This window comes from Canis aureus, chromosome 30 (genome assembly GCF_053574225.1).
Source record: "Canis aureus isolate CA01 chromosome 30, VMU_Caureus_v.1.0, whole genome shotgun sequence".
Classification (NCBI taxonomy): Eukaryota; Metazoa; Chordata; class Mammalia; order Carnivora; family Canidae; genus Canis; species Canis aureus.
The window spans coordinates 17,357,214-17,384,330 of record NC_135640.1 but is presented as its reverse complement, the minus strand read 5'-3'; the positions used below and the strand labels follow the sequence as shown (position 1 = coordinate 17,384,330).

Here is a 27,117-nt window from a genome sequence, read left to right as displayed (position 1 = left end):
CTCTTCCCTTGACTCATGCTCTAAACTAAATAAATCATTTTAAAAAGTTTTTGAAGAAGATAGGAGAAACACAAGTAAAGTGCAAAGTTCTTCTCTTCTCTGTTTCTCTGTTTTATAAACATAGCCATTCTGTTTAACTAGAAGTATACCTCAAACTTATCTAAGGATCTCTTTAAAAATATATATTCTGGACCCTTCCTTCAGAGGTTCTGATCCTAGTTAAGTCTTAGGTGGTCTTACTCAGGTGGCATGTGCTGCTTATACTCACAAAAAAATTCCCTAGGTGTACACTGTAGTAAAGAATGTTGAATAAATCTCTAAACATAAGTGTTAAGGTAAGTTTTTCTTTGCAGTAAGCAGGTTTAAGGAGGCAGCATGAAAAGGACCAAATAATTTTTGGTTCCATCACTTATTACTTAGTTTCAGTAAGACAAGGAATGGTACTAGAGAAATGAGGTCTTAGATTTCTTGGTCACGTGTCAGCAGAAGTGGAACAAATACTCATTTAATTAATACTATGTAAATTAATATTTGGAATATCACTCAGAAGAAATTGATTTTAATAGCTGTCACATTACAGTTTTATTGAGAAGATTTGCAAGGAAAGAAAAATCACTCTGCTGGATTCTATGAAGACTTCCTTGTATTACCTTCCATTAGTCACGTATAATTCTAGTGCACACCTGAAAGATTTAAACACAGATTCTCTTTAATATGCTGAAAATTCAATGCTTTCTAAAAACCTCAGTCTGGAAGATAATCATAATAGTTATATGCGAACTGACCATTTCTGTCTCTTTATTTTTTAGTTATTCTGATTCCTCTCAGAAATATATTCCATTCTCAAGTATTTCTTTTGAATACTAAAAAGAGATATGAAAATATATGCCCAATACCTATTTCTGTTTTTTTAAATTACAAAACAGCATTTAAAGTATATGGTAGTAAGTATTAATCAGGATAAAGGGTATGGGGCATAAAGATGTGGCCTTTTATACAGAGAGAACAAAAGATAACAAATGTAAATGGTATGGCAAGGTTAGCTAGTCCTGTCAGATAGGAATATTAATGGGGAATATGTATTAGTCTGAATAGAAATAAAATGTGTTAAGTTGGTAAATTTAGTCAGAGACAAGATGAAAAGAAGACTATCTAGTACTTAATATTTTGGTACCACAAAATATGTGAGCCAAGAAGAGAGTTACAGCTTAACCAATAAATGTAGGATTCACCTTCATTTGAGTACTTAGGTACCACCACCACTTACACCAATTAGGAAGCCACAACCTCCCACTAATAAGATAATAGCTACATGCAGATGGCGTGCACAAAAGTTAGTGGAAGTATAACAAAGTTGCTCCTTGGGGTAAGTTCTAGGTATCAGTTTATGAAGGATATGCACAAGGCATAGACAAGGGATGAAATCACACAGGGATGGACTTGGTTCAAAAATGAAAAGAACTATAATGTATATACTGTTATTTGAGCACAGAAATCTTTTGATAGCTACTGAGTCAAATCCTATGGAAGTAGACAAAGTCACTATAATGAAACTGCATTCCTGTGAAATCACAGGCCTTCATGTGGTTTACACAGTGGCTCTTAATGTATGGAAAGAAATACAGTCGGGCATCACTGTAGAGCTTACCACACTACAATGATGGTATTCAAATATACTATATTGCATTTAAGTAGAAAAATATTGGTATTTTTTTGGTATAATACAATTATCATGGTCTTTTAAAAATTCTGAATCAACGCCCATTAACATCAAGGACTCAACTAATCAATTTACATGAAAACAAGGTAACAAGTCTGGACAGATCTGTGTGTGCCTGCTTCATTCACAACACCATATTGTGGTACTGTACATCTTCCAGTGAGAGAATAATTACTTCTAAAGTTCAAGAGATAAGGCTAAAATTCACCTAAGTAATGCTGTATGGGAATCAGTCTATAAAAAATGAAATTAAACAAACACATAAAATGCTTTCTTAAAAAATAAAGCCAAAATTGGCAGAATTGCATAAAAAGGCCATTCAAAAAGTTTCACTGTTATAAAAAAAAAAAAGAGAGACAAATGAATTTGACAAAAATATCTGTGTTCAATTTATCTCTTCTCATTTTTCCAACTACTACAAAGAAATAACACATTTTCACAGGAGAAAATATATTGTCCTAAAAAATATTAACAACTCTGTAATGATTGATGAAAGTAATCTTAAAAAAAAATTCAGAAGATATTTTATTTTTAATTTTGCTAGAACATGTTTATTTTTATACTGTTTACTCTGAACATTTTATTGATTTCATCAGCTAAGAACTTAAGAATATTTTTAAATATTTTATTTTTGTACATTGACCTCTGTTTTATGAGTCTATACATATTTTAACTTGAAATATATTAAATAGTTTCAGCTCACTTGTTTAATTTTAAAAATTCTGAAAAAATCAAATAACTGCTCTATAATAATAGCATAAATGCACAAAATATTACATAAAATATTATACAAAATATGTATGGACATACCAATAGTGCTATTTTGTTGAAATGGGAAATTACTAGTATTCACTCTCTTGATAGCTTTAGTGAAAAGGTTTGGATTACGGGCTAGTTTTCATGGCTTTTCTAAACTTCTGGCCAAGAAGGGTTAGGTCCAACCAAAGTGGGCAGGGTAAGAACAGAAAGAGTTAGCAAAATCATCTCATTTAACTTGAAAAAGGTATATATGTATATAGTAGTGCCTGGCAAAAGGGTAAACTAAATTGTTACCTATGCTAACAGGCAACTTCACTCAGAGAAGTGATGGAATTTCAGATGATTTTTACTGTCTTCTTCACATTTTAAAATAATTAAGGTTCTTTTTTAAATGAGCATATCGGGCAGCCCAGGTGGCTCAGCAGTTTAGCGCCGCCTTCAGCCCAGGGCATGATCCTGGAGACCCGGGATTGAGTCCCACATCAGGCTCCCTGCATGGAGCCTATTTCTCCCTCTGCCTGTGTCTCGGCCTCTCTCTCTCTCTGTCTCTCATGAATAAATAAATAAAATCTTAAAAAAAAAATTGTTAAATGAGCATATCCTATTTTTTAAATAAAATATCAATAATAAATACAGAGATAATAAAATAGAATTTAATCAAAATGTACTAACCTGTTGTTATAGAAGACTCTGACTCTCTCAATTTCTGAGATGCTAAAAGTTTTTCCTGCAAAGCTTTCTGAGCAAGCTGTGCATCCCATTCTTCTAGTTCTTTTTCAAATCTCTGGTTGTCTTCCTCAACAAAATCTCTTAAATCCGGTGGTAGCGTTTCTATTCCAACAAGAGCCTGCCCAGTTTCTTTATTTAACTCCTCTGCAAATCATATTTTAAAAACTAATATAAAATTAAGAATTAAAGGAAAAATGCAAAGCTCAAAATAGGATGCATTTCCAATGGGATTTAAAGTATGAATTATTACAATTTAACAAATCAATATTACAAATTAAAACTAGACAAGCAATGATGCAAATATTTTATAATCCATTATAGGAAATGTTCTCAGCTTTTTTTTTTTTTAATCTAAGGAGTAAAAAAAAAGAATGGGATATAAAGCCAACATCATTTGCTACTCAAACATTGACACAGTACTACATATTCTATTTTAAGAAAACACTAGATGTTTGATTATTTGTGAAATAAAAATTATCACAGAATGAGAATAATTCATAACCTTATTAAACTCTAAACAGAACTAAAATTATTTTTCGTCTAAAACAGTTAAGCACAGCAATATACCCACATGCAATCTGAGAACTAATCAATATAGCAAGATTTTTAAAAACATTACATAAGTAGTATTTAGGAGTTACTGAACCTCTGCTGCACACATACAAAGCACACTATAGCTTTTAGCCACAATTGGACCACCTAGCTACTGTTGCTGAATGGTTAAACACAGAAAGAAGGTTGATTTTTATCAGTTTCAACAAACCTTTATTAAGTATTTTCTATATGCAAACCTATGTGAGAATATTAAGAAATAAAACAGTAAGACATAGTATGACATTGTCCCTGTCTTGGAGCAGATCGGAGTGAAGTGAAAAAGAGAAGTCAACATACAATTCCAACACACGTAAGTGCCCGATAGACGTATGCTATGAGAACACAAGGAGAGATATATTCTGGTAGAAGTCAAAAAAAAAAAAACATGGCAGAGCAGATGACACCTGAATTGAATATTGCAGATGAGCAGAAATTAAGACAAAAGAAGAAATAAGAACATTACCTCCAAAAAAAAAAAAAACAAAAAACATAAGAACATATAGATATAAATGAGTGAAATCATTTGGTGCAAAGAGAATACAAGCAGTTCAGATATCAGTAAAGTATACACAGTTTAAAATGGACACTGGTTAATAAATGAGGCTTGAGAGACAATCAGAGGCCAGAAAATGGAGGCCTTGTATATTAGGTTAAGGAGCTTAAATATGAGTCAATGTGTAATATGATCCTTAAAAGAAATTTAGGGAGGAGAAATAGGTCAGTTACATTTTATAGTTGTTACTAAGTAGTTAACTTTGGATACAAAATATATTCCAATTATCAGTCCTAATTACTCTTGTAATTCCAGTTTCTCACCCAGAATAAGCCAACTGTACTTCCTAATCACATCCATCACCCTGAGTCAATTAAACTTAACTAATCATACCAGAGACCAGAGTCACATAAAAGAGCTACATATTTAAAAATACATACTACCCTATATATTTTATGTTCTTACCTTTTATTAAGAATTGTGCCTTATCATTTATGTACATTAAACAGTATGCACTGGCATTTCTATAACCACCAAAAGAGTCCCTCACTAGCTCTTCCCATGATGATTTTGTCACAGCAATATCATTGTACTTCATCCACCTGTTTTCACGATGATCAAAAATGTATGCCCAGTAGTGCCCGGCATTAGCTTGACCTTCATGAACTAAAACAGCATGTAAGCGATAAGGAACCTAAATATGAAAACAGAATAGTTAAGCCACAATTTAGTCTATTAATACCATATTCCATGAAACCTATAAACTATCTGATTGGAGAATACCATAAAAGAATATGTTTTTAACAAGAGAAAACTGGCTGTGATTAAAATTTTTTAAAAATTACAGTATGAAATAAAAAAGGGGGAGATAAATAAGCTAATGACATGTAAAGCAGGTGTATAAATAGGATATTTTTTCAAACTCTGAAAATGTATTTCCTTTAAACGAAGAACTTATGATGAGTATTTTAAATGAAGCACCTGATTTTATCTAAATCTTCACAATTATAAATTGATGACTGAATTAGCAATATGGCCTATATAATGTATGCCAAAAGTTAAAATGTAACTGAGCACTATACTTTCCCCTCAATCTTAATATCCCTAAACAACCATATAATTTCCTCTGTAGGACTTTTTGTAAAAACTAAGACCTTCTAAAGATTTTTGCTAAGTTTACTGTAAAACAATTTTAAAAAGTAAACAATAAATATAGTATGAACATACAACTCAATATGGGAAATATTAATATGGAATATTTAATTTCAGCAATCTTATAACTTAAAAAGAACCAGAATTAGCTTAAAAATTAGGTTAATCATATAAATAAAAAATATGTAAATAATTTTGACAGCACTTACCAACCTCAAATTTAACTTACTTGGATCATAGATTTGTCAGAATACATTAGTTCTATTGTTCGATGGATTCTGGATATGCTTTCCTGCAAATCTAAGGATAGAAGATGCCATTTAAAATGATTAACATATGTCTTTACATAGATATAAGATAGTAACTATGGTTTTCCCTCCAATATGTTAGACCAATAAGGAAAAATTCCTAAAGCACTCGATTATTATTTGAAGTCTATATAAAACAACAAAAAAAAAGTTTTCCTTAATAAAAGATATAGCACAAGTGCATAATTAAAAACAAACAAATATGGTTCACTTAGAAAACGTGCTGAGTCTATAAAAGTGAACTTTATTCAAATCTATAAAGGAAAGTTTCAATAAAAGCTGAATCTAAAGCCCCTTATATATTTACATAAAACAGGAAAATTGTGGAATGAAATAAAATAACTTTGCCACAAATCATCTATTTATATATATGTCATTGAATAAAACTCTACTACAATCACCAGTGGAAATAATGTTGACACTCCCATTACTTAGTACTTCTACTTCCAATAGAAATCCATTCTACAAAATTATTCACAGCTATATTGCCCTAACAATTAAAGAACTAGAGACAACCTAAATATCTATTAATGTGGAAATGGTTAAATTATAGTATAACCTATACTATGAAGCTGTTGAAAAGAATAAGGAAGAAATCATGAAAGACTACAAAATATATTAGTAACTTCAGAGTGGAGGAAAGACCTTTTAGTAAGCCTGACAGAAAATTCAGTAACCATTAAGGAAAAGATAGACTCTCTCCCCAAACTTAAGAAAATCTACATTACAGAAACAAAACTAACAAAAAAAAAAAAAAAGTCAAATTAAGAAAACAGTATCTACAGCATGCACTACAGGCAACAGGCTAATACCCATAACATCAAAGTTTCTACTGAGCAGTAAGAGAAAAATAAATGGTTCAATATAAAAAATGGGTGAATGTCATAAACAAGAAACTTATAGGAAAATAGAATTTCACTCATAATTAAGGAAATGCAAATTAAGACACTAACATACCATTTTTCAACATTCAGGCTACCACAATCTAAAAAGTACCCAGGGCTAAGGAGGATTTTGGGAGACAGGCTCTCCCACACAGTTAGTGGGAATAAAAACTGGTTCAATGTTTTGGAGGTAAAATTTCAAAACAGCTAAAATTTCAAATATATACACTTTGGACCAGAAATGGCACTTTTAAGAATATATCTTACAAAAGTGTGTCAGTATGCATGTGGAGGGCCAGCACTATTTGCAGTATCAATATAGAAATTAAATAAATTACATCCTACTCAGATACTGGAATATTATACGATAGTTTAAAAAATAATGCTAACAGCTAATAACAGGGATAAAAGAGAGGAAACAAATATTCCAAGGAAAATCCCACCTGATCCATAGTATTATTATGGTCCAAACTATTAGGTATTAAGGTCCAAAGCCTTATCAGATGAATGTCTCTCAAGTTTCTCAAACTTAAAATGGCCAAAAGTGGACTCATCGTACTCCTCTACTTCCTCCTGTGAGGTGCAGAACCTGCTCATCCACCAGTTTGCCCTTTTCTAAAGTATATTCCATCTATCTATTCATACCAGCATGAGAAACTAAGGAAATCATCCCTAATTCCTCCCTTTCTCTCACCTCTTGTCAGTGATCTATCTCTGTTAGTTTTCTCCAAAGAGTAGATCATATCTGTTCATTTCTCTCCTCCCTCAATGCCCTACCTTGATGTCAAAAGCTTCCTAGCTTCCACCCTTCCAAATGTAGTCATATAAAAACAAATATAATCTACCAAGTCCCGTAGAAAATTATCCAATATCTATTACAGTGTTCAGGAAACACAGTGTGCTCAATAAATGTTTCCTAATGAATTCAAATTTAAAAAATTCCCTCATAGATGAAAAATACTAAGGGAAATATTTATAGCTACCAATGCTAATTGTTGGTTGCCATTATATCCTATTTATGTTACATTACATTACATTAGGACTGCTCTTTATTTACATATCGTCTATAGTCAAGTTGGGCTCCAATAAGCCATACTCTTTAAAATAATTCCAATCTTTTGTTATAAAACAGTAGCTCTTAGATTTTTCTTTTTACATAGAATAAAATTAGGATAAAATTGGGTGATGATAATAGGATATTATATTTTGCCATGTAAGGAAAAATTATAATAAAACCTACCATAAAATATTAACATCACTTCATTTAAAAAAAGAAAAAGGCTACCTTAAGAACACTAAAGTAGCAAAGACATAATTGGGGAATAAAAGAGAGTTCCTTCCAAGGCCAGATTGCAACTTAATACCAACATATATACACATGCACACATGCACCCTCATGCTCCTAACAGCACTGTTCTTATTTTTCTTATTTTGCTACATGCCAGTTAAAACACTTTACAAACTGGCACTGAGCTCCTAGATCATATCTGGAAATCTCTGTTAGAGCAGACTGAAAATTAAAATTCACATTTCTGGGGCACCTGGGTGGCTCAACTGGTTAAGTACCTGCTTTTGAAAAAAACAAATAAACAAAAAAGTGTCTGCCTTTGACTCAGGTCATGATCCCAGGGTTCTGGGAGAGGGCACACATGGGCTCCCTGCTCAGGAGGAAGTCTGCTTCTCACTCTCTTACTGCCCCTTGATTTTTTCTCTCAAATAAAGAAAATCTTTTTTAAAAAATAAATAAAATTCACATTTCTAATTCTTAAACTTAAAATAATTTTTTTAACACTTTAACTCATTCCACAAACATAAGGGGAAGGATGTTATTGATAAATATATAATTTAATCTTGTATGATGTTTCACCAATGAAGTAGCTGTGAATACCAGTTTGATATAAATTTAGAGCACTAAACAGGAAAATCAGACCATCTGCTATGTCATTAATCAACTAAATAGTCCAGGGAAAATCTGTTGGTCTCTCTGAGTCTGATATTAAGATCATAAAAACAGGTGGCCAGACTAGTTTCCTTTATAGAAAACACTTTCTAGGAAAAAAAATACTTTATAATATTTATATATGAAATTCAGAGGTGACTTCCCTTCTCAATTTTAACATTATACATAGCCATTTGAGGCGACAGTAGCTATGCTATGAGAAGCTTCTTACCTCTGGTGTCATTTTCTATTTCTGTCCTCCAGCGATGTAAACAGCTTTCTAGCACAGAAAGTTCTTCTTCTGTTATGTGCCTTGGTGCTGGATGCATGGGCAAATCTGGAGGTATCCGAGACTGAGTGAATGGTTTATGTATTACTGATCTTGATGAAATGGCAGCTATTGATGCAGGTGATGTGCTTGGCAGTTCTGAAGAAGGGACTCCCTGTTGTTCTGTTGTGCTATATTTTTAAATCATAAAATATTCATTATTAAATTTTCCAAGCTGAAGCTCTGGACAAAAATTGTGCCAAACACACAGGATTAATTTTTGAAATTATAATTTCAAAAAGAAAAGGCCTTTAGAAAAATAAATATGTATATTAATTTAATATCCAATGATATACTTAATATATGAGGAATATATTATTATCAGAATGAAATTGTGGCTTTATAGAAGAAATGGCTTAATCATGTCAATAAATCTTATGTATACCAAAATTATATAATATCAGCTTACATTACAGGAAAAACCAACTTAACAGTATTTTCATGGAAAAAAGATGGACATCTATACCAAAACAACCTAAAGTATAATTCTGAACAGAAAAAAATATGATGAAAATTCCAATCCACTACCATAAAATCTATTGAAAAAGTGAAATAAGAAAGCATCCAGAAGATGCACAACCTTCTAAGTGAATCTAGTATTTTTAGAGTCCACTAAAATAAATCACAATGGACATTTTATAAAACCCTCTTTAAAGCATCAATTATATCACTATATAATATAGTTAACAGCTGGCTCCTGAATCAGGAAAACATTTTACCTTGGTAATGTCTGTGGTGTGGAACCACTAGGTGGGGAACTAGCATCAATATCCTCAACAGGAGATGTACACACAGGTTTACTTGAAGCAAATTCCAATGCATACTGTAGAACATCTACCAAGGGGAATCGTTTGGGACCGGAACCGTAGCTTAAATATCTGTTAACCATAAGATGTATAAATGCTTTTAGCTGTATATAAAACACATTTGGTTGTTTTTAGTAATTGTTATAAAACATGATAAAAACACTTTAATAAATCTTCCTCAACAATGCAATTAATTTTCTTTTTCAAATGAGGATGTTAAAACTAAAGACACATTCAAGAAAGAACTTAAATGTCCTCCGAATTAAGGGAAACAAAGTTGATTACAATTGAATGTGTCTGTACACTGTTGTATATTTTAAATGCTGCTCTAAGTTGTAACCCAATAGGAAAATGAATACTGACAGTTCCATTTCCTGAGACTGTTTTTATTTTTAGATCTGTCATCTGGTCTCATGATTAGGATGATGACTAATATTATCCTTCTACCTTTTACCTCTGATTAGTTTTTTTAACCTCTGATTAGTTTTTAATATGATTACAGACACCTTTTAAAAATAAAAATTATTGAAATAATAATACATTATTTTTGTTTAACAAATTTGGGGCTAATTTTCAAATTAATACTAAAATAAGGGATACAGATTAATCAGAGGTTGCAAACTGAGATCTCTCAGGCCACATTTTAGCCTATAGACTTTTGTCTGAACTACAGAGCATCTGACTGTCTAGATTCCAGCACTTTGGGGAAGTTATCAAAAATAGTAGGACATACTCACATGTGGTGTCACACATGGTCCCACCCGGTAGTACAGATGATGGGCACTTCCTCTCTCAGGGATATGCTCTCTAAGCTCCCTTTGCCTATCAGCTTACACCTGACTTGCTTCCCTTCTTTATAAAGTCTCAATGAGAGGCCTGAGAGTTTGTATCTTCTGTATTAAGCAGAAAAACTTAGTCACCATTCATTTTAATGGAAATCTCAAGAATGATATGTAGTCTCATACAAAAAGAAACACTAAAATTTAAATTAGTTCAACTTTGGTTTTTTGTTTTTTATTTTAAGTAATTTTTCACCCAATGTAGGGCTCAAACTCACAGCCCAAGTATCAAGAGTTGCATGCTCTACTGACTGAGCCTGCCAAGTGTCCCTTTTCTGAATATTTTTTTTAACATTAAATTAATTTTGTAACTGTTTTCAACACCAAGAGCATTATTACTAGTCAACAATGAAAATATTTAAAACACTAAAATAATCATGAATGCCAACTAAGAATTATTTTAGTTTCTAACATAACTCAAAACTAAACTATTCAAGCAAAATATGAATTCAGAGTGATTATTACTAGAATTATAAGTCACCCAAAGCAAATTTAAAATGAAAGATTCCAGATAATCACTAAAAATATGACTTCCCATATGTTTCATAAAAGTTACAATACCTCTCTAGTCTTTGTTGTAATACTGTGAGGTAATCTTTTAGTCTCTTGATTTCTTCCCTCTTAATTCTTGTTATTTCTCTGTTTCTGTGCATGTATCTATCAGGAAAAAACAAAAAACAATATTACCATTTCTAAAAAATCATGGAAATAGATACAATACTAAGTCTAGCCAACACCACAAAAGGTCAAAAGGTCAAATTTAAAATTTTACAATGAAATATCAGACAAAAGAATATTTCATAAAATTGTAACAAACACAAAAATAAATGTTTTAGCTTCCTTATAATTCCCAGTAACTATACTTTTCTAAATAGAAAGAGAACTCAATTTTCCTTGACAAGTAGTACTGGACATATTATGCAAAAAAAAAAAAAAAAAAAGACTAATTCTAAAGAAATTAAGCAAATTTTTTCTCTAAACACAATAATTCTTTACTTGGTTACTAAACAGTTTCAAAATCAAGTCATGCTGTATACCAAACCATACCTGTCCAGATATAACACTTGAGGAAATTCTAATTTGTTGTGAATTTTTTCTGGTCTTCCCAATGCCTGATTGAATTCAAATCTTGATAATTCAAATGTTAACACAGGTGGCAGTTTGGTGAACCAATGCTGAAAGAAAACAACAACAAAAACCTTACTATCACCTTTTGTTTTCTCTACTGCAGTGTGAGGCACAGAGCGTCAGCATGGCATTTTTAGATGTATCATCTACAATGCTCGCACCACAAATACATGACTAGCTAGGCAATTTAATTAAAATCCAACTTCTTCCCAAAAGTGTTCCACACCACTTAAAAATTTCAAGGATGGGAATAATACTCAACCAGCAAAGAAAAAAGATCTTCTAACAACTCTCCTTCTTCCATAATAATTTTTTACATTAGATTTTTTAACCTAAAGCTACAGACCTTATTTAAAAGCATGGCTTTTAACAAATTTTAACAAATCCTCTGGCTTCTTCAATATTATGTCACTATGACTACCAGGAATGGTATATATACTTATTAATAAACCACACTTCAAAAATCTTGACAAAGAAAATTGTACACACACACAATTTTTATAGCATAAATGGTCACAATTCTTACTAAAAACTAGAAACTGATATTCCCTTGTTTTATTTTTAATTTTCCTAATGGAATACTGACTAATTTAAGAAAAAAAAACCTATTACTAAAACGGAGATTAAACTAATGATAACTATATTTAAAATCTTTAAATGACTAGTGTTTGAAGAATTAAATACCTCATTGCTATGAGCCAATTGCTCCACAAACTTTGGCAATTGTTTAGTTAAGCAATAAATGTAACAAAATTTCAAAGAAAATTACTTTCAAAAAAAATATTCAAGTTTTACATAAACACATTTTAAAAAGAAATAAACAAAAACTCATGAATCACCAAATATGGAAGTATAAAATAATGCAACAAATACTTTTAATGCTTACTGTAAATCACACAATGTACTACTGTAAAAAGTAACTACCACACATTACATTGTATGTGTTATTTTCAAGTGCCACAAAATGCAACCACACAAATATCAATTAGCTAAGAGTACACTAATTTAAATTCAGATATCCAAAAAAAGTAGTAACGGTGAACATTTGGCAAACTGGATTTGACTAAGATCTTGTAAGCTACTACTTTTCTCTAAGTACAGCTAATAAAAATAATTATTTAAAACTATTTTTCTGTCCCAAAATGCTACAGCTTACATGAATTGAAATTTCCTGAGTTAGATGTGGCTTATCTTTTACCAAAAGTTGAAGTTTAAGAAATGTATTTTTAAATGGCTATTAAAACTGAAGTAGACTAGAGAAAGTTACAAAAGATCTAGTATCAGGAACATCTTAAGTTTGAAGATTTCTTGAGCAAAGACTGCTTATTTACTTTGTTCTCACCTGACACTGGCAAGAATTTTAGTGAATTCTAATACACACCTTAAATTACTGTTAAGAATTAAAACATACTCCATACATATCACAAAGAAAACTTTTGATGCCTTAGGATAACTACTCTCCACTCCATTTTGTGATACTAAAATAAGTACGCAGGTTTCAAGAACTATTGCTTTCATATTTTATTGCAGTATTTTAAATGTCACCATGAAAATTAAATAGTTACATACTTTAATTCATGGAAACCTACCATGGCCAATAGAAATAAAATCACCATAATTGGGGGTATGCTTCTCAGCAGACCATGAAAAGTCCAGGAAATAACTTCTATAACTTAAGAAAGAATGTTCATAATAATTATGTAATATGTCTCTGTTGTGAATGTATTTCCTATAACAGCAGTAACAGTTTTTTCCTACAAGACTGGAAGGATTTCACTTTATTCTAAAGGACCAAAGAGATAGCTAGACAGTCCTTTATTTCATCTTAGAAAATATTAAGGATTTGTCTAGCTCTGTGATTTTAGGATTTTAAGTATAGCAGTATATAGCTAGAATTTTAAATATACGAAGTATTTTTCTTTTGAAATGTTATTCTTTGGCAGCCCAGTGGCTCAGCGGTTTAGCGCCGCCTTCAGCCCAGGGCCTGATCCTGGAGACCCGGGATCGAGTCCCACGTCAGGCTCCCTGCATGGAGCCTGCTTCTCCCTCTGTGTCTCTGCCTCTCTCTCTGTGTGTTCTCCCATGAATAAATAAAATCTTAAAAAAAAAAAATGTTATTCTTTTCATTCAATAAAAAACTGTATTTACTTCTCTAACTGGTATGCCATGCTTGTGAGACACAGATCATTAAAGGTAAAAAATAATGCTTATAGTTTCCAGATCTCTAAACACATTTTATTATTATTTATTATCATATTATATAATAAGCCTAAGGAAGTAATAGATTGGGGCAGCTAATGAATAAAAAACATAACGTTGGCAACAAAAGGGCTCCTGAACTTTATGTCTATAAATCTAACTTAACAAAAGTATTTTCTAGAGAGAATGTAGTCATCTTTTTGAGTTATAATAGCTGATTTTTTTTTAATAGCTGATTTTTAATATGTTTTAAATACCTTGCTTTTGTGAGATTACACGAATGTGGGAAGCAGGGGACAGAAAAATAAGACCTACCATTTCAAATTCCCACAGAACACCAAACAAAACCAGGATATAAATCAAGCATGAGAAGCAAACAGCTCTATTCCAACTTGAACATTAGTTTTAGTCATTTAACTGGCTTCACACATTTGCCCTTTCACTCTAAAAGATAAATTTCCCATATAACATCTACAGATATCTAATATTGTACATGTATGTATTGTTTATCTAATTTAGTTTTTAAAGTTCCATAAAATTTGTTGTAGAACTTTCACTATAACCTAGTACAACTTTGTGACTATAACTTAGTACAACTTAGTAGAATTTTAGGAAATTTGATAGTACTTATATTTTTAAATGAGTATGCCTGGTGATCCAAAGATTCTGACTATTCTTCATTGCTAAGTTCTCAAGGTATTTATATTTATAGAAAGATATTCCTTGGGGATCCCTGGGTGGCTCAGCAGTTTGGCGCCTGCCTTTGGCCCAGGGAGCAATCCTGGAGTCCCAGGATCGAGTCCCGTGTCGGGCTCCCGGCATGGAGCCTGCTTCTCCCTCCGCCTGTGTCTCTGCCTCTCTCTCTCTCTCTCTATGTCTATCATGAATAAATAAATAAATAAATCTTTAAAAAGATATTCCTTGAAATGATTATTTGTCCAACTAATGTCTCACAGAAGAATTAAATTAATTCTAGAAATACAGGTTATGTGATACTTTTCAGGTTTTAAAAAGAATGGTGTTGAGCCATATATTTAGATGTTGGAAGGATGCTCGTGATGTACTGGTGAGGGAAAAATGCAAGTCACAGGACAGTATGAACAAATACAAATACTTACACGTGTATAGTGACAGTCTAAAAGAAAATGTGTAAGAAGTGAATACCCACGCAAGAAATGAGGTACTCACTGCTCGAAAGGTTTTTGATCTAATAGGCAATCAAAAAAAAATCTCCAGGTTTCCTAGAAAGTTTGATTCATCTATAAACTGCACATCACGTAATTGAACTTTAAAATTTATGATTTGAAAAATATTTTATAAGTAGTTATCATAGATATATAATTTTTAATTCATTCAGTTGTCTCTTGGTATGGCATTCCAGAAATTTAAACTCTTATAGACCACTGGATATTTTAACATGAGTGATTCAGGACACTAAAGGTCTTACTAAGTATTACTTGATCACAGCTACTTTAGCTACTTTTAAATAAATAATAGTCTAAGAGATAAAAGGTGTTATCAGGGACTATGTCAATTTATAAACAAGCCTAAGATGTTACTCATTGGTATTTATACAAAGTTAAGAAGAAACAGAACAGGGATCCCTGGGTGGCGCAGCGGTTTGGCGCCTGCCTTTGGCCCAGGGCGCGATCCTGGAGACCCGGGATCGAATCCCATATCAGGCTCCCGGTGCATGGAGCCTGTTTCTCCCTCTGCCTGTGTCTCTGCCTCTCTCTCTCTCTGTGACTATCATAAGTAAATAAATAAAAATTAAAAAAAAAAAAAAAAGAAGAAACAGAACAGTCACTCTGAAGGACATAATGAAATAAGACTGTAATTTAAGTACATTATTAAAAGCCTTTAAGATAGTCTACTTTAGCCAGGCTGAATTATCATTGAAACTATTGTGTTCTACAAATCTAGGCAATTGGTAATAGGAATACAGGTAATTGAATTTGTTCTTACTAAGACTCCTTACAAACTGCTGAATTCAGAGGAAACATATCACTGTATTTGATAGGTTGGATATAAAAACCAAGGCAGAAAATATATACGCAGTTCAGGGTATGAAGCCAAAGTAGGAGGACAAACTAAATCTTTTTAAATAAATAATGAGATTCAGATTAAATTTAAAATAAATAATGAAATTCAGATTCAATGTAAGAAAAACATTTTTAAAAGTGGAATATGTGAGAAAGATTATTTACCAATTAATTACTAAATTATTTATCAATAAACTAATGCATATTTCACTTATAAGATCCTCTGATAGGGTAAGGAAAATGCAATCCCTCCTTTTTCTGCTTAAACTCATCTTCCTTTTATTTAATATAACACAAGTCACACTTTAGGCAGGGGGTCTGCTTTCCTATTCCATTATGGGATCCTGAGAGTCTCCATCTCTAGAGATCAATAAAAATAAGTTTAATTTAAATATTCTTAATTGGAGGTCTCTATGGAAATCACTGGTGGAGCTCTTGGGCCCACGTACTGCATTACATTTCTACCCTGCATTCTGATTTGACAGCTTAGAAGTAGGGCCTAGGCATCTGCTGAGAATCACTGAAGTAGATGATCTATGATACAGAGAGAAAAACTAATTCAAATATTTTCTCTCCCTCTCTCTCTCCCCGAAAAAAAAAAAAGCCAAAAAATTGTAAATGTTAATTTATTTTGTTTATTTGGGTATATAAGGGATAAGGGAAGAGAAGGAAATGAGGATGAAGATAAAACAGGAAAGAGAGAATTCCATCTTTTTAAAAAAGCACATATTTAGATAAAAGCAATTTACTCTGAAAGACACAAGAACTCAGACCCTGTTTAGAAAAACACAGAGATATCATCACTTAACATCTATTAAGCACCTTATTCAGGGATAAAGTCCTCAGAAACTTTTTTGATAACACAGAGACATTTCATTCATTCAGTCAATAAATATGTATTACATAATTCTTTTTGCAGTCATTGTACTATCCACCAGGGATATAATAAAGAATGACACAGATGAAGATGCTGACCCTCATGCATGGAGTTTAGAAGTAGACAACTATCAGCGACTGCTTCATAACTGAATTTGGAGCAATGATCTGTCCTTTGCCTTCCATGATAGTAACACATAAGGACGAATACATGGCTGAATGGATGGATGTACAGATGGAGCTAGAGATGTGAATAAAGAAAGAGTGGGAGGCCAGACAGAGACCAATTGAAACAAATAAGCAGGTTTATATTTGTTAAGTTATATCTTTCCTGAGAGAGCAAGTTCTTCCATCTGCCCTTCTGCCATTACACAATAATTTTTACCAAAAAAAGGAATCTAGACAAATTCCAACACTACTGGATATAAGTAACAGATGTCTATATAAAATTCCATCCTAATATCAGCACTTTCCCTGTTTACTTCCAGGACTAGCATGCTACCATGACTGGTACCTTCCCTAGAAAGTCTACACAGACTCAGTAATGCCCTAAAAGAAGATTTTTTTTTTCCTAAAAGAGGATTTTAACAGAAAATTTTAAGCTAAATTGTCAAGTGAGAATTTAACATAGATTATAGACTTGTTTGTACTGGTTTCCCAAATGCCTAAGCTACCATAATTAAATCCAAACACATAATCTGAGTATTCTCTCAGATATGAGGCATTTTTTTAATTAGAGACCTAAATTGTGCTTTACCACACTATAAGAAAGACTGGGGAAAGAGAAACAAAGAAGATCCTAAACTCACCTCTTGGCCTGATTTTCCTGAATTCTCTGAATGTAAAGACTCAATTTCTCCTTCAATCATAGCAGCTTCTAGGCACTCATGTAGATCTTTGAATCCATTGACCTGAAGTGGGTACTGACCAAACATTTCAGTATTTTCAAATTTTTTACCTATAGGAGAAGGGAAAGCTAATCATTACTCAATAAGTAAACGTGTATATGAATTACCTCTTGAACCTGAAAACAATCACTCTCTGTTCCATAGAGTAGTCATTATCATTTTCTTGTTGGTTTATACATGCACATATGCAGATTCATATCCAGCCGTAGATATTAATTACACATCTGTACGTATGTAGGTAATCACATGTGTGTGTGTATATATATTCTTCCAAAAAACACTTTGTAAGGACAAGATACTACACTAAACACTGCAAATATATAAAGCAGTGAACAAAAAAGTTCTATAGGGTCCCTGAACTGAGAAAAACTCTCAACCTCTTTTGGAAGAAAGACATTACATTCTATGTACATTAATTATACATGTAATTATTAATAATATATTATTTATCATTATAAGTGTTATAAAATGTGTGGTGAGATAGTGCTGTGAAAGGAAATAAGAAGGAGAGCTAACCTAGTGTTTAAGGGCTAGAGGGTAGAGCAGGAAGACTTCCATAGCAAAATGACATTTACAGAGATTTAAACAGTGAGTAGCAATTAGCCAGGCCAGAGTGTCAGAGTGCTGTGGAGAATTCTTAGCCAAGGAATAATATACACAAAGACTTCAAGGATGCAAAGAACTTGGCCTGTCTGAAGAATTAAGGGAAGGACATTATAACTTAGGGGAGCAAATGGGAAGATAACAATGAAGAGTTAGGTAAGGTCTTAAAATCTACAAAGTTTTATAAGCCCTTGTTAAGAATTTTTTCTTCTGAATATAACAAAAAGTCACTGAATGGTTAAACCTAGGAATAACAGGATCACATTTATGTCTCTCAAACATCCACATGGCTTCTCTGTTAAGTGGGTAGTAGGTGACTATTGAAGAGTCCATGTAGAAATAAAGGCAACATGGAATACAGCGTTAAGAGTAAAAGTGAAAAAAAAGAAAAAAAGTGAGAAAAAAAAGTAAAAGTGTACAAATGCAGATGAAATTACACAGACATTTATACACATATTCGGGAAGGTAGTAAATACAATTGACTGGTGGCTGGCTCACTGGCAGGATGGGGGGCAGAATTGTAAGGAAGGTATCAAGAATGATACTTAGTTTCTATCATAAATAACTGAATTGACTGTTTATGTATTGAAAGGGGCTCCACTAAAGAAAAAGCATAGGATTTTTTTTTCTTTTAGTTTTAAGGTAGTAGTGGCAACCATTGTTTTAGAATGGACCATTGGATTTTAAGTTGAGAAGAGAGTTGAATATGAATCTGTAACTAAAATTAATCTTCAGGTCTGAAGCTACAATGAGAGAATTGCTGGCTACTGATGGCAGTTAATCAAGGGAGAGAATGAAATTGCCAAGGGAACTAGAAGATGGAAAAGGCAGGGGGCGTCAGCTGAGCCCCAAGGATCTCCTACCTTAGCTAAAAAAGGCTAACTATAACTTCTAAAAGTACCCACAGGGGGATCCCTGGGTGGCTCAGAAGTTTAGTGCCTGCCTTTGGCCCAGGGCGCGATCCTGGGGTCCCGGGATCGAGTCCCGCGTCGGGCTCCCAGCATGGAGCCTGCTTCTCCCTATGCCTGTGTCTCTGCCTCTCTCTCTCTATGTCTATCATAAATAAATAAATAAATCTTTAAAAATAAAATAAAAGTACCCACAGTAGCAGGAAAAAAAAAAAAACGAGAATATGGTGCCACAGAAGCTGGAGAAATGATTTTAAAGACAGAATATAGGAAAGAGGAAAAAGAGAGACTAAATAGCATAGAGTTCAATATGAGAACTGAGTGGGATCCTGCAGTCTTAAACACATATTGGAAATTGATCTTAGAAAGATCCCTTTTAGAAGGGGTTTGGGGCCAGAAGCAAAAGTGGGATGGGTTGAATACATGGGAATCTAGCAGGTAAAAACAAACTCCTCTCTTAAGGGGGACTTAACGGAATAGGATTAACTGAAAAAGACGGTGAAGGGAGCTCTTTTTTGTTAAAGATGTGACTTACCAGACCACATCTAAATACTTATGAGAAAGACAGAAGAGGGGGACGCTGAAAATACAAGAGAAGGCAGGATGATGGAGAGTCAGGGGTGAGTGAAAGCATGCAGAGATGAGCTTCTGAGCACATATAAACGACAGCCTTTTCATAGAAGACTGAATAATTCCTTATAATCTGGAGGGACGAATAAAAAGAATGTGGTAGAGGTAGGAATAGATGGAGGTTGTGAAGCGTAAAGCTCACATATTTGGGAAAGTTGTGTTTAAGTACTATGATACAAAATTACAAACACAAAATTAAATTCAGGACCTTAGACAGGACCTATGGCTAGATTTCATTAGCTTCACGGTAAATCCATAAAACCTGAGGGAAGATCTTTTTCAGAGAATGAAGAGCCAGAGAAGTTAGAAGTAAAAAAGGTAAAAATCATTATTACAGAAAATGGGATAGAAGACAGTGATTTAACAGAACAAGTACAACAAGTACAACAAGTGATTTAACAGAACAATTAAGCACGGTAGTGTTACAGGATTGGGACAGTGAAGCTTAGTTATCTACTACCAATTCATGATCCATTTATAGTTAGCCCATTTGAGTGACTTTTCCCCAGTAATACTCAGGTACTCAGTGCACATAAGAGAGAGGATGAGCAGCTAAGTGATGGTCAGAGAACAGCCACAGAGGTAGCAGAGAGAGGGAATGGGGGAATTAGATGTTTATAAAAATGATCAGAATGCACAAGTAAAGAAAAATGCCAAAAGGAACAAAATGAAGGGGTCAATGAACTAGATGTTCTGGAAAAGTTGAGGAACTTCTGCAAAGAGAACACTTTAGTAAACATATGAAAATCACCTCCAATTGAGAGTCGCTGGTCTAAAAGAAAGCATAAGGAAGGGATCCCTGGGTGGCGCAGCGGTTTGGCGCCTGCCTTTGGCCCAGGGCACGATCCTGGAGACCCGGGATCGAATCCCACTCGGGCTCCCGGTGCATGGAGCCTGCTTCTCCCTCTGCCTATGTCTCTGCCTCTCTCTCTCTCTCTCTCTCTGTATGACTATCACAAATAAATAAAATTTAAAAAAATTAAAAAAAAAGAAAGCATAAGGAAGATACACATAAAAATGATTAGAGATAGAGCTTGAGAGCAAATTATTTTTACTGAAGCAAATACATAGTTCATGTGGAAATGTACTAAACCATATTTACGTGGCACAATGGTTTGAAACAACTAATATCTAGTACAAGAATTTCAACACTGACAAATTATTTCAATAAATCACTTTTAAGATTCAAGGTAACACAAGTAGGAAGGGTATAAATAGTACAGTCACCACCTGATTAGAGCTATTCTACTACTTCAAATACAGTATGACACTATGCACATCCCAAATTGGAAAGTAACGTACTATGTAAAATATTCCACTATTTATATAATGAATAGTTACCATTTGAGGCAAAAAATACATATATACATATATATACTATATATATATATATACACACACACACACACAAACACTTCAGTGTAACATTTTATATGCCCAACTAAATCATGAGTCATTAACTTTTTCTGAATCCTACACTATAAAACTATATTCAAACAACGCTTCATAGGAATCCATTAGTTAAGATCTTGAAGGAAAACCAATTTTCCAAAAGTTGATACATTGGGCCATTTGGAAAATTTGAAAAGTTTTTCAAATGTTTCAAATTTTTTCAAAACTTGATGCTTTGGCATTAGTAATTACTATTATCTGAAGTGTATTTAATGAGTCAGTGCCCTTTCCTTATTAGGAAAACGAAAAGACTGTCGGTCAGACCCAGATTTTAAGTAACAGGCATTTAGGATAGATGGAGTAAGTAGTATCACTCTTAAATGATTTTTCAAAAGATAAAAGTACGATTCTTTCTTGAAAACCGGAGCCTAAATAATTCTATAATCACCTGAAAAAGGTAATACCTTGACTATACTAAATTGCTAAATTATTAAATGCAGATTTCAAAACAAAGAGTTGAAACCCTCAGAAACAATAACCATCATCCCCAAACCAGTATTCAACTCCAATATTATTTTCAAAACCATTGCCCCCTTAATCCCTGTACCCCAAGAATTCACAGAATCACAGCTTTCTCAGGGAAAGAACATCAGGATGACACTATATATTAGCATGTGATAATGCACGCTTAAACCTTCCTTTTCATTCACTCTATTATTCACTGTTTTCTTGCAAATAAGTCGTAGCAATGCAACAGGAACTACTAGACAGAGTAAATCAAATTAAAATTAAAAACCATTCAACAAGGAGTCATTATCAAGAGCTAATAGGTAATAACTCTTCAAATGTAATAAAGAGTAAACATGTATTATAACCATACCTTCAAGTACTCCCACAGCAAGGAACCTCCCATAGAACAACTCTACCATGGGGTTCTTTGGCTTCTCTTCATCCCTAAAGCATGGTAAAAACATAAATGCGGTTGTGATTTTTGGACCTGTAAGTAATAGACAAAACATCCAAAGAACAATAGTATATGCCAAGATGGTAACATTTATGTGGCTGTCCATTCACTTAGTGCTGCTATTGACATTACCTTGGACAAGGCACTTAAGTGTATTCTTCCATTTTTTCACCTGACAATTGAGGATAACAGTAACTGAACTCAAAGACCTGCTGTAAGGGTTAAAATGAGTTGCTGCAGGGGACAACATTACAAGAGGTCCTGACACAGTCTGTGTTCGAGGAATGTTTGATCCTTTTATTATCATAGTTCATTTTGACCTCACACTTTTAGGCGTACTTGGACTTGTTGAGAAGAAAAAAAAAGCCACTATTAGAGTAAATTTCTATAAAACCTTAAATATCATTTCCTATATTTAAAGAGAAGAGCGCACACCATTCAAAAATAGCAGCTGTCACCAACGAAGGAGCAAAACACCAGCTTTGACACAAAGCAGCTCAGAAGCTACTCTACTCTTCATGCTGCAGGCATGATTACTCATTTGTGAATTTTCCAAATTCTTTAACATATACACTGTGGATTTTTTTTTCCTTTTTCGCTTGAAGCAAACAGAAGTTAATACTTTTTTAACCTTTCATTTTTATGTTTTGTTCTCTCTGGTCTGAAAACACAGTTTATCTTTGCATTACTACACAAAAGTGTGTGGTCTCCACAACTGTGTACATAATTTATCTTCAAGAATTTTGTGTTTAAACCAGTAAAATGGATTTGCTTAAAAAAAAAAAAAAGAGGCAGGGAAGGACATGGTCTCTTTATAAATGTAGTATATGTACTTTCACTTACTCCTTAAAACAAATGGTAGTGGGGAAAAAAAACTGGTAGGAAGTATTTCACTTAATCCTTAAAACAATGCTATGAGGCCATATGGTAGTTATTAGTGATACTCAAAAAGATTTCTGGTCTTCTACTCTCAGGTATGTGGTTAAGACATACTTTCCCACTCATGTTTTATTCAAATTTTAAAAATTTTATTTGTGGTAAGATACATAACACATAATTTACCATCTAACCATTCTCAAGCGTTTGGTAGATCGTGTTAAGTATATTCATATTGTGCAACCGATCTCCAGAAGTCTTGTCATCTTACAAAACTGAAACTCTACACTCACTGAACAACTCCACATTTCTCCCTCCCCACAGGCCCTGGCAACCACCATTCTTACTCTCTGTTTGAGTTTTACAACTCTTGACACATCATGTAAGTGGCATACAGTGTTTGTCTTTTTGTGACTGGCTTATTTCACTTAGCGTCTGTGTTGCAGCATGTGTCAGAATTTCCTTCTTTTTAAAAGATATTCCACTTTATGTATGCCACATTTTGTTTATCCATTCATCCATCCATTCATCTGAGTTGTTTTCCACCTTTTGGCTATTGTGAATAATGAGATGCTATGAACATGGATGTACAAATATCTCTTCAAGACCCTGCTATCAATTCTTAATATATACCTAGCAGTGGAACTGTTGGATCATACAGTTAACCTTTAAAGTTTAAAGTATACAATGTAATGATCTGATATATGTATACATTGTGAAAGGATTTCTTCCATGGAATAGTAATTCTATTTTTAATCTTTTGAGGAGTCACCATGATGTTTCCCATATCAGCTGTATCATTTCACATTCCCATCAACAGTGTACGAGGGTTCTAATTTCTTCACATCCTTACCAATGCCTGTAATTTTCTGTTTGTTTGTTTGTTTGTTTTTAATAGTAGCCATCCTAATGGGTTTAAGGTGTTCCCCCTCACTTGAAGTTAGGCAGACCACATAACTTGTTTTTCCCAACAAAATGTAAGCAGAAGAGGTGTGTGATAGAAACCCTGAAAGCCAGTGTACTTTCATTGCCATGGTAATCCCAGAAGGGATGATGATGAGAAGCATCTGGGGCTCTGAGTTAAAGAATGATCAGAGCCCCCTACTCTGGGGCTCTGAGTTAAAGAATGATCAGAGCCCCTTACTCACACCCACTGGACACATCTAATAATATGATATAAGCTACAAAGTTTTGGAGCTGTTGCCACTGGACTATCTAGCCCACTATGACTGATAACAGTACAATTACTTCTATTTTACTGATAATGAAGCTGTAGAGCAGGTTAATTCACTTGCCTAAATTCGCAAAATTGGTTAGTGCTCAAGCTGCAAAGTGAACTCAAATTTGACTCCAAAATCAATGTATCCTCTCCCATTATATATATTTCGTCTTTGGGCATTTTAACTCTATGGGAAAAATTTACTTCACACCTTACATATTTTATAATATGAGAATAAAAAGGACTTGAGACTGACATGGGGGAGAGGAACAATCCAAAGATTATCTTGCTTGATGTAAATATCTATGAATCTTTAGATGTAAATATTAGTGGGAATCTCTTTTCCATGTCCTCTTATTTTTATGTAGGAAATCAATACTCCTGGTTTTTCTCCTTATTGTCATACACATACCCCATGGAAAGAGCAATGACTTAACAGGTTGCTGACTTTGTCAGAAGGAACTGGATGTTGGCTGCCTCCAGGAATTCTGAACTTTCTTTCCAAATTTCTTTTCAAATCTTCCTACCTGAATTTTACCCTGCTCTCCACTAATCTGTGATAAACACAGATCACTAAAGAGTTGGGTAGGAATCTCTAGAAATTATTTACCTTGTCCTTCTTTCCAAGCTCTTAGACATCCTGTTCTTTGCCTTGCATTTAAGCTGTGAAACTCAGGGGCCCAGATTGGTTATGCCAACAGAAATATAAGGAATACAAGTAAAGAGCAATTAAAAAGACACGAGACTCCTATAATAGAAGTGAGAGACCATGGAGCCTCAGTCGGTTGAACGTCCAACTCTTGATTTTGGCTCAGGTCATGATTTCAGGGTCAGGAGATCGAGCCCTGTGCCCAGGCTCTGTGCTCAGCAGGGAATCTGCTTGAGAGTCTCTCCCTCTACCCCTCCACCTGTGTGTGGAGAGCATGCACACACACACATGCTCTCTCCCTCTATAAATAAATCTTTAAAAAAAAAGAGAGAAAAAAAAAGAAATGAGAGACCCATCACTTGCATGAAAGCAGTAGTAAAGAAAGAATGACACAAATATCAAAGGCCAAAGAAATCACTATGGAAAACTTGCATCTGGGACATCTTACCGTTGGGGATTAGGTTAGCACAGAAGGAGTTCAAAGGTCTGGATAGCTGACAAAGCAAACTAGAATGCTTTGGGTCAGAGCTTCCCAATCTTTTTAATACAATTAGTACATATATTAACATATACAGGGAATTTTAAGGTTAAAAGACATATTTTCTCATGATCACAGAAACAGGATCAATATCTCCCACATACCCATAATCTGGCTAGCCATGGCACACCGATTGGAAAGCTCTGTTCTAAATAGGGGGAGCATAAAGATTCAAAACTAGTTTTAGCACCAAAAACAGCAAAAAACAGATCGAAAAGTATGGGGAAATGAACAAAGAGAACATACTTCAAATAAAACTTAAGATTTTAGGGACGCCTGGGTGGCTTGGTGGTTGAGCATCTACCTTTTGCTCAGGGCATGATCCCAAGGTCTCGGGATCGAGTCCCACATCAGGCTTCCTGCATGGAGCCTGCTTCTCCCTCTGCCTATGTCTCTGCATCTCTCATGAATAAATAAATAAAATCTTAAAAAACAAAAACAAAAACGAAACAAAACAAGATTTCGAATGAACTGAAATGGAAAAGTTCTGGCTTTTTTAAAAAACTGTTTCAGAAAAAGGGAGATAACTGGTTAGGTACTAGATCAGAAGAGGTGACTATAATCCAAAAACATTAACAAGTACATAAATAACAAACAATATTTCCAAAATCAGAATAAAATGACCCCCTCAGAAAGAACACACATTTAGGCACGCTTCTGAGGCTACAGATAAAAAGCAATGGGAAGATCATGTATTGAAGACAAGATAAACTAAATGAAGTGCTTATAGAAAATCTGGAGAGATTTGAGAAGGAGGAACTAGGGATTTCAGGGTAAAAGATTCAAAGAATTACTTAAAGAACCTCAGAGACTCTGTTATCACAGATGAAGATACAGATATTGTTCACATTCTGAGGAAACACGCACAATGAATTTCTGGTATTAGAACTCTAAGGAAAGATACAAGGGACATGAGCTATACTGGAGAGGAACCAGAATGGACAATTCTCATTAGTGAATCACTTATTATGAGGAACCTATCAAGACAGTATCAGAGGAGGAAGTTAGAGAAAAACAAATGCAAAGGCAAATAAAAAAAAATGTAAGAACAGGAAGAATTCATCAAATAGGGCTGGCTGTGCATGAGACAGAGGCTAAAGCAGCAGGGTAAACTTAAAAATTCAGCCAAACCTTCCTAAAGGAATAAAAAATATATACACGTATGTGAACGTGTATCATGTATGTGAACGTGTTTCTAGGCATATGTCACCTAGAAAAAGATGCAGCAGAACAAACTACACTCTAGGCCTATAACATTCAAAAGCTGAGGAAAGAATGTATCTTCACTGGATGCTAGGACTCAGCTTTCACAAGCAGCAATAGCAGATTCATTCCAGAGGTTTGATGGGGAAGACTTTCCAGATGAACGTAACATGAAGAGAGAAGCTAACATGAAGAGAAGAAAGAAACTAACCCAAAGGCAGGTTTCCCAGGCCTAAGCAATTCCATAGCAAAAGGCAGTGGGCACAACCACCATGGCACAAAAATAAGTCATTCAATGAGGCACTCAGAGCCACAAACTGAAGAAGCTCATAATAATGCAACTAAAACTTTTGGTGGACAGGAAAGACACTGAGGACTACAGCTGTCAACATCATAAACTTCTAAATACGCTTTCAAGAAGGAAGCAGCTT

The 27,117-nt window shown here is 33.8% G+C and overlaps 1 protein-coding gene across 3 annotated transcripts in view; it reads right to left on the bottom strand.

Moving 5' to 3' along the window:
* Positions 1 to 27,117, bottom strand: part of USP25 (ubiquitin specific peptidase 25) — a 136,781-nt gene that overhangs the window by 36,539 nt on the left and 73,125 nt on the right. For all 3 annotated transcript variants that reach the window (XM_077878833.1, XM_077878834.1, XM_077878835.1), the window contains exons 9-17: positions 22,118 to 22,191; positions 17,606 to 17,754; positions 11,599 to 11,726; positions 11,113 to 11,208; positions 9,626 to 9,784; positions 8,811 to 9,037; positions 5,677 to 5,747; positions 4,761 to 4,989; positions 3,152 to 3,352 (exon numbers count right to left, since the gene is read on the bottom strand). In XM_077878833.1, the coding sequence (XP_077734959.1) occupies positions 3,152 to 3,352; positions 4,761 to 4,989; positions 5,677 to 5,747; positions 8,811 to 9,037; positions 9,626 to 9,784; positions 11,113 to 11,208; positions 11,599 to 11,726; positions 17,606 to 17,754; positions 22,118 to 22,191 (1,334 nt within the window). The remainder of the gene's footprint in view (positions 1 to 3,151; positions 3,353 to 4,760; positions 4,990 to 5,676; positions 5,748 to 8,810; positions 9,038 to 9,625; positions 9,785 to 11,112; positions 11,209 to 11,598; positions 11,727 to 17,605; positions 17,755 to 22,117; positions 22,192 to 27,117) is intronic.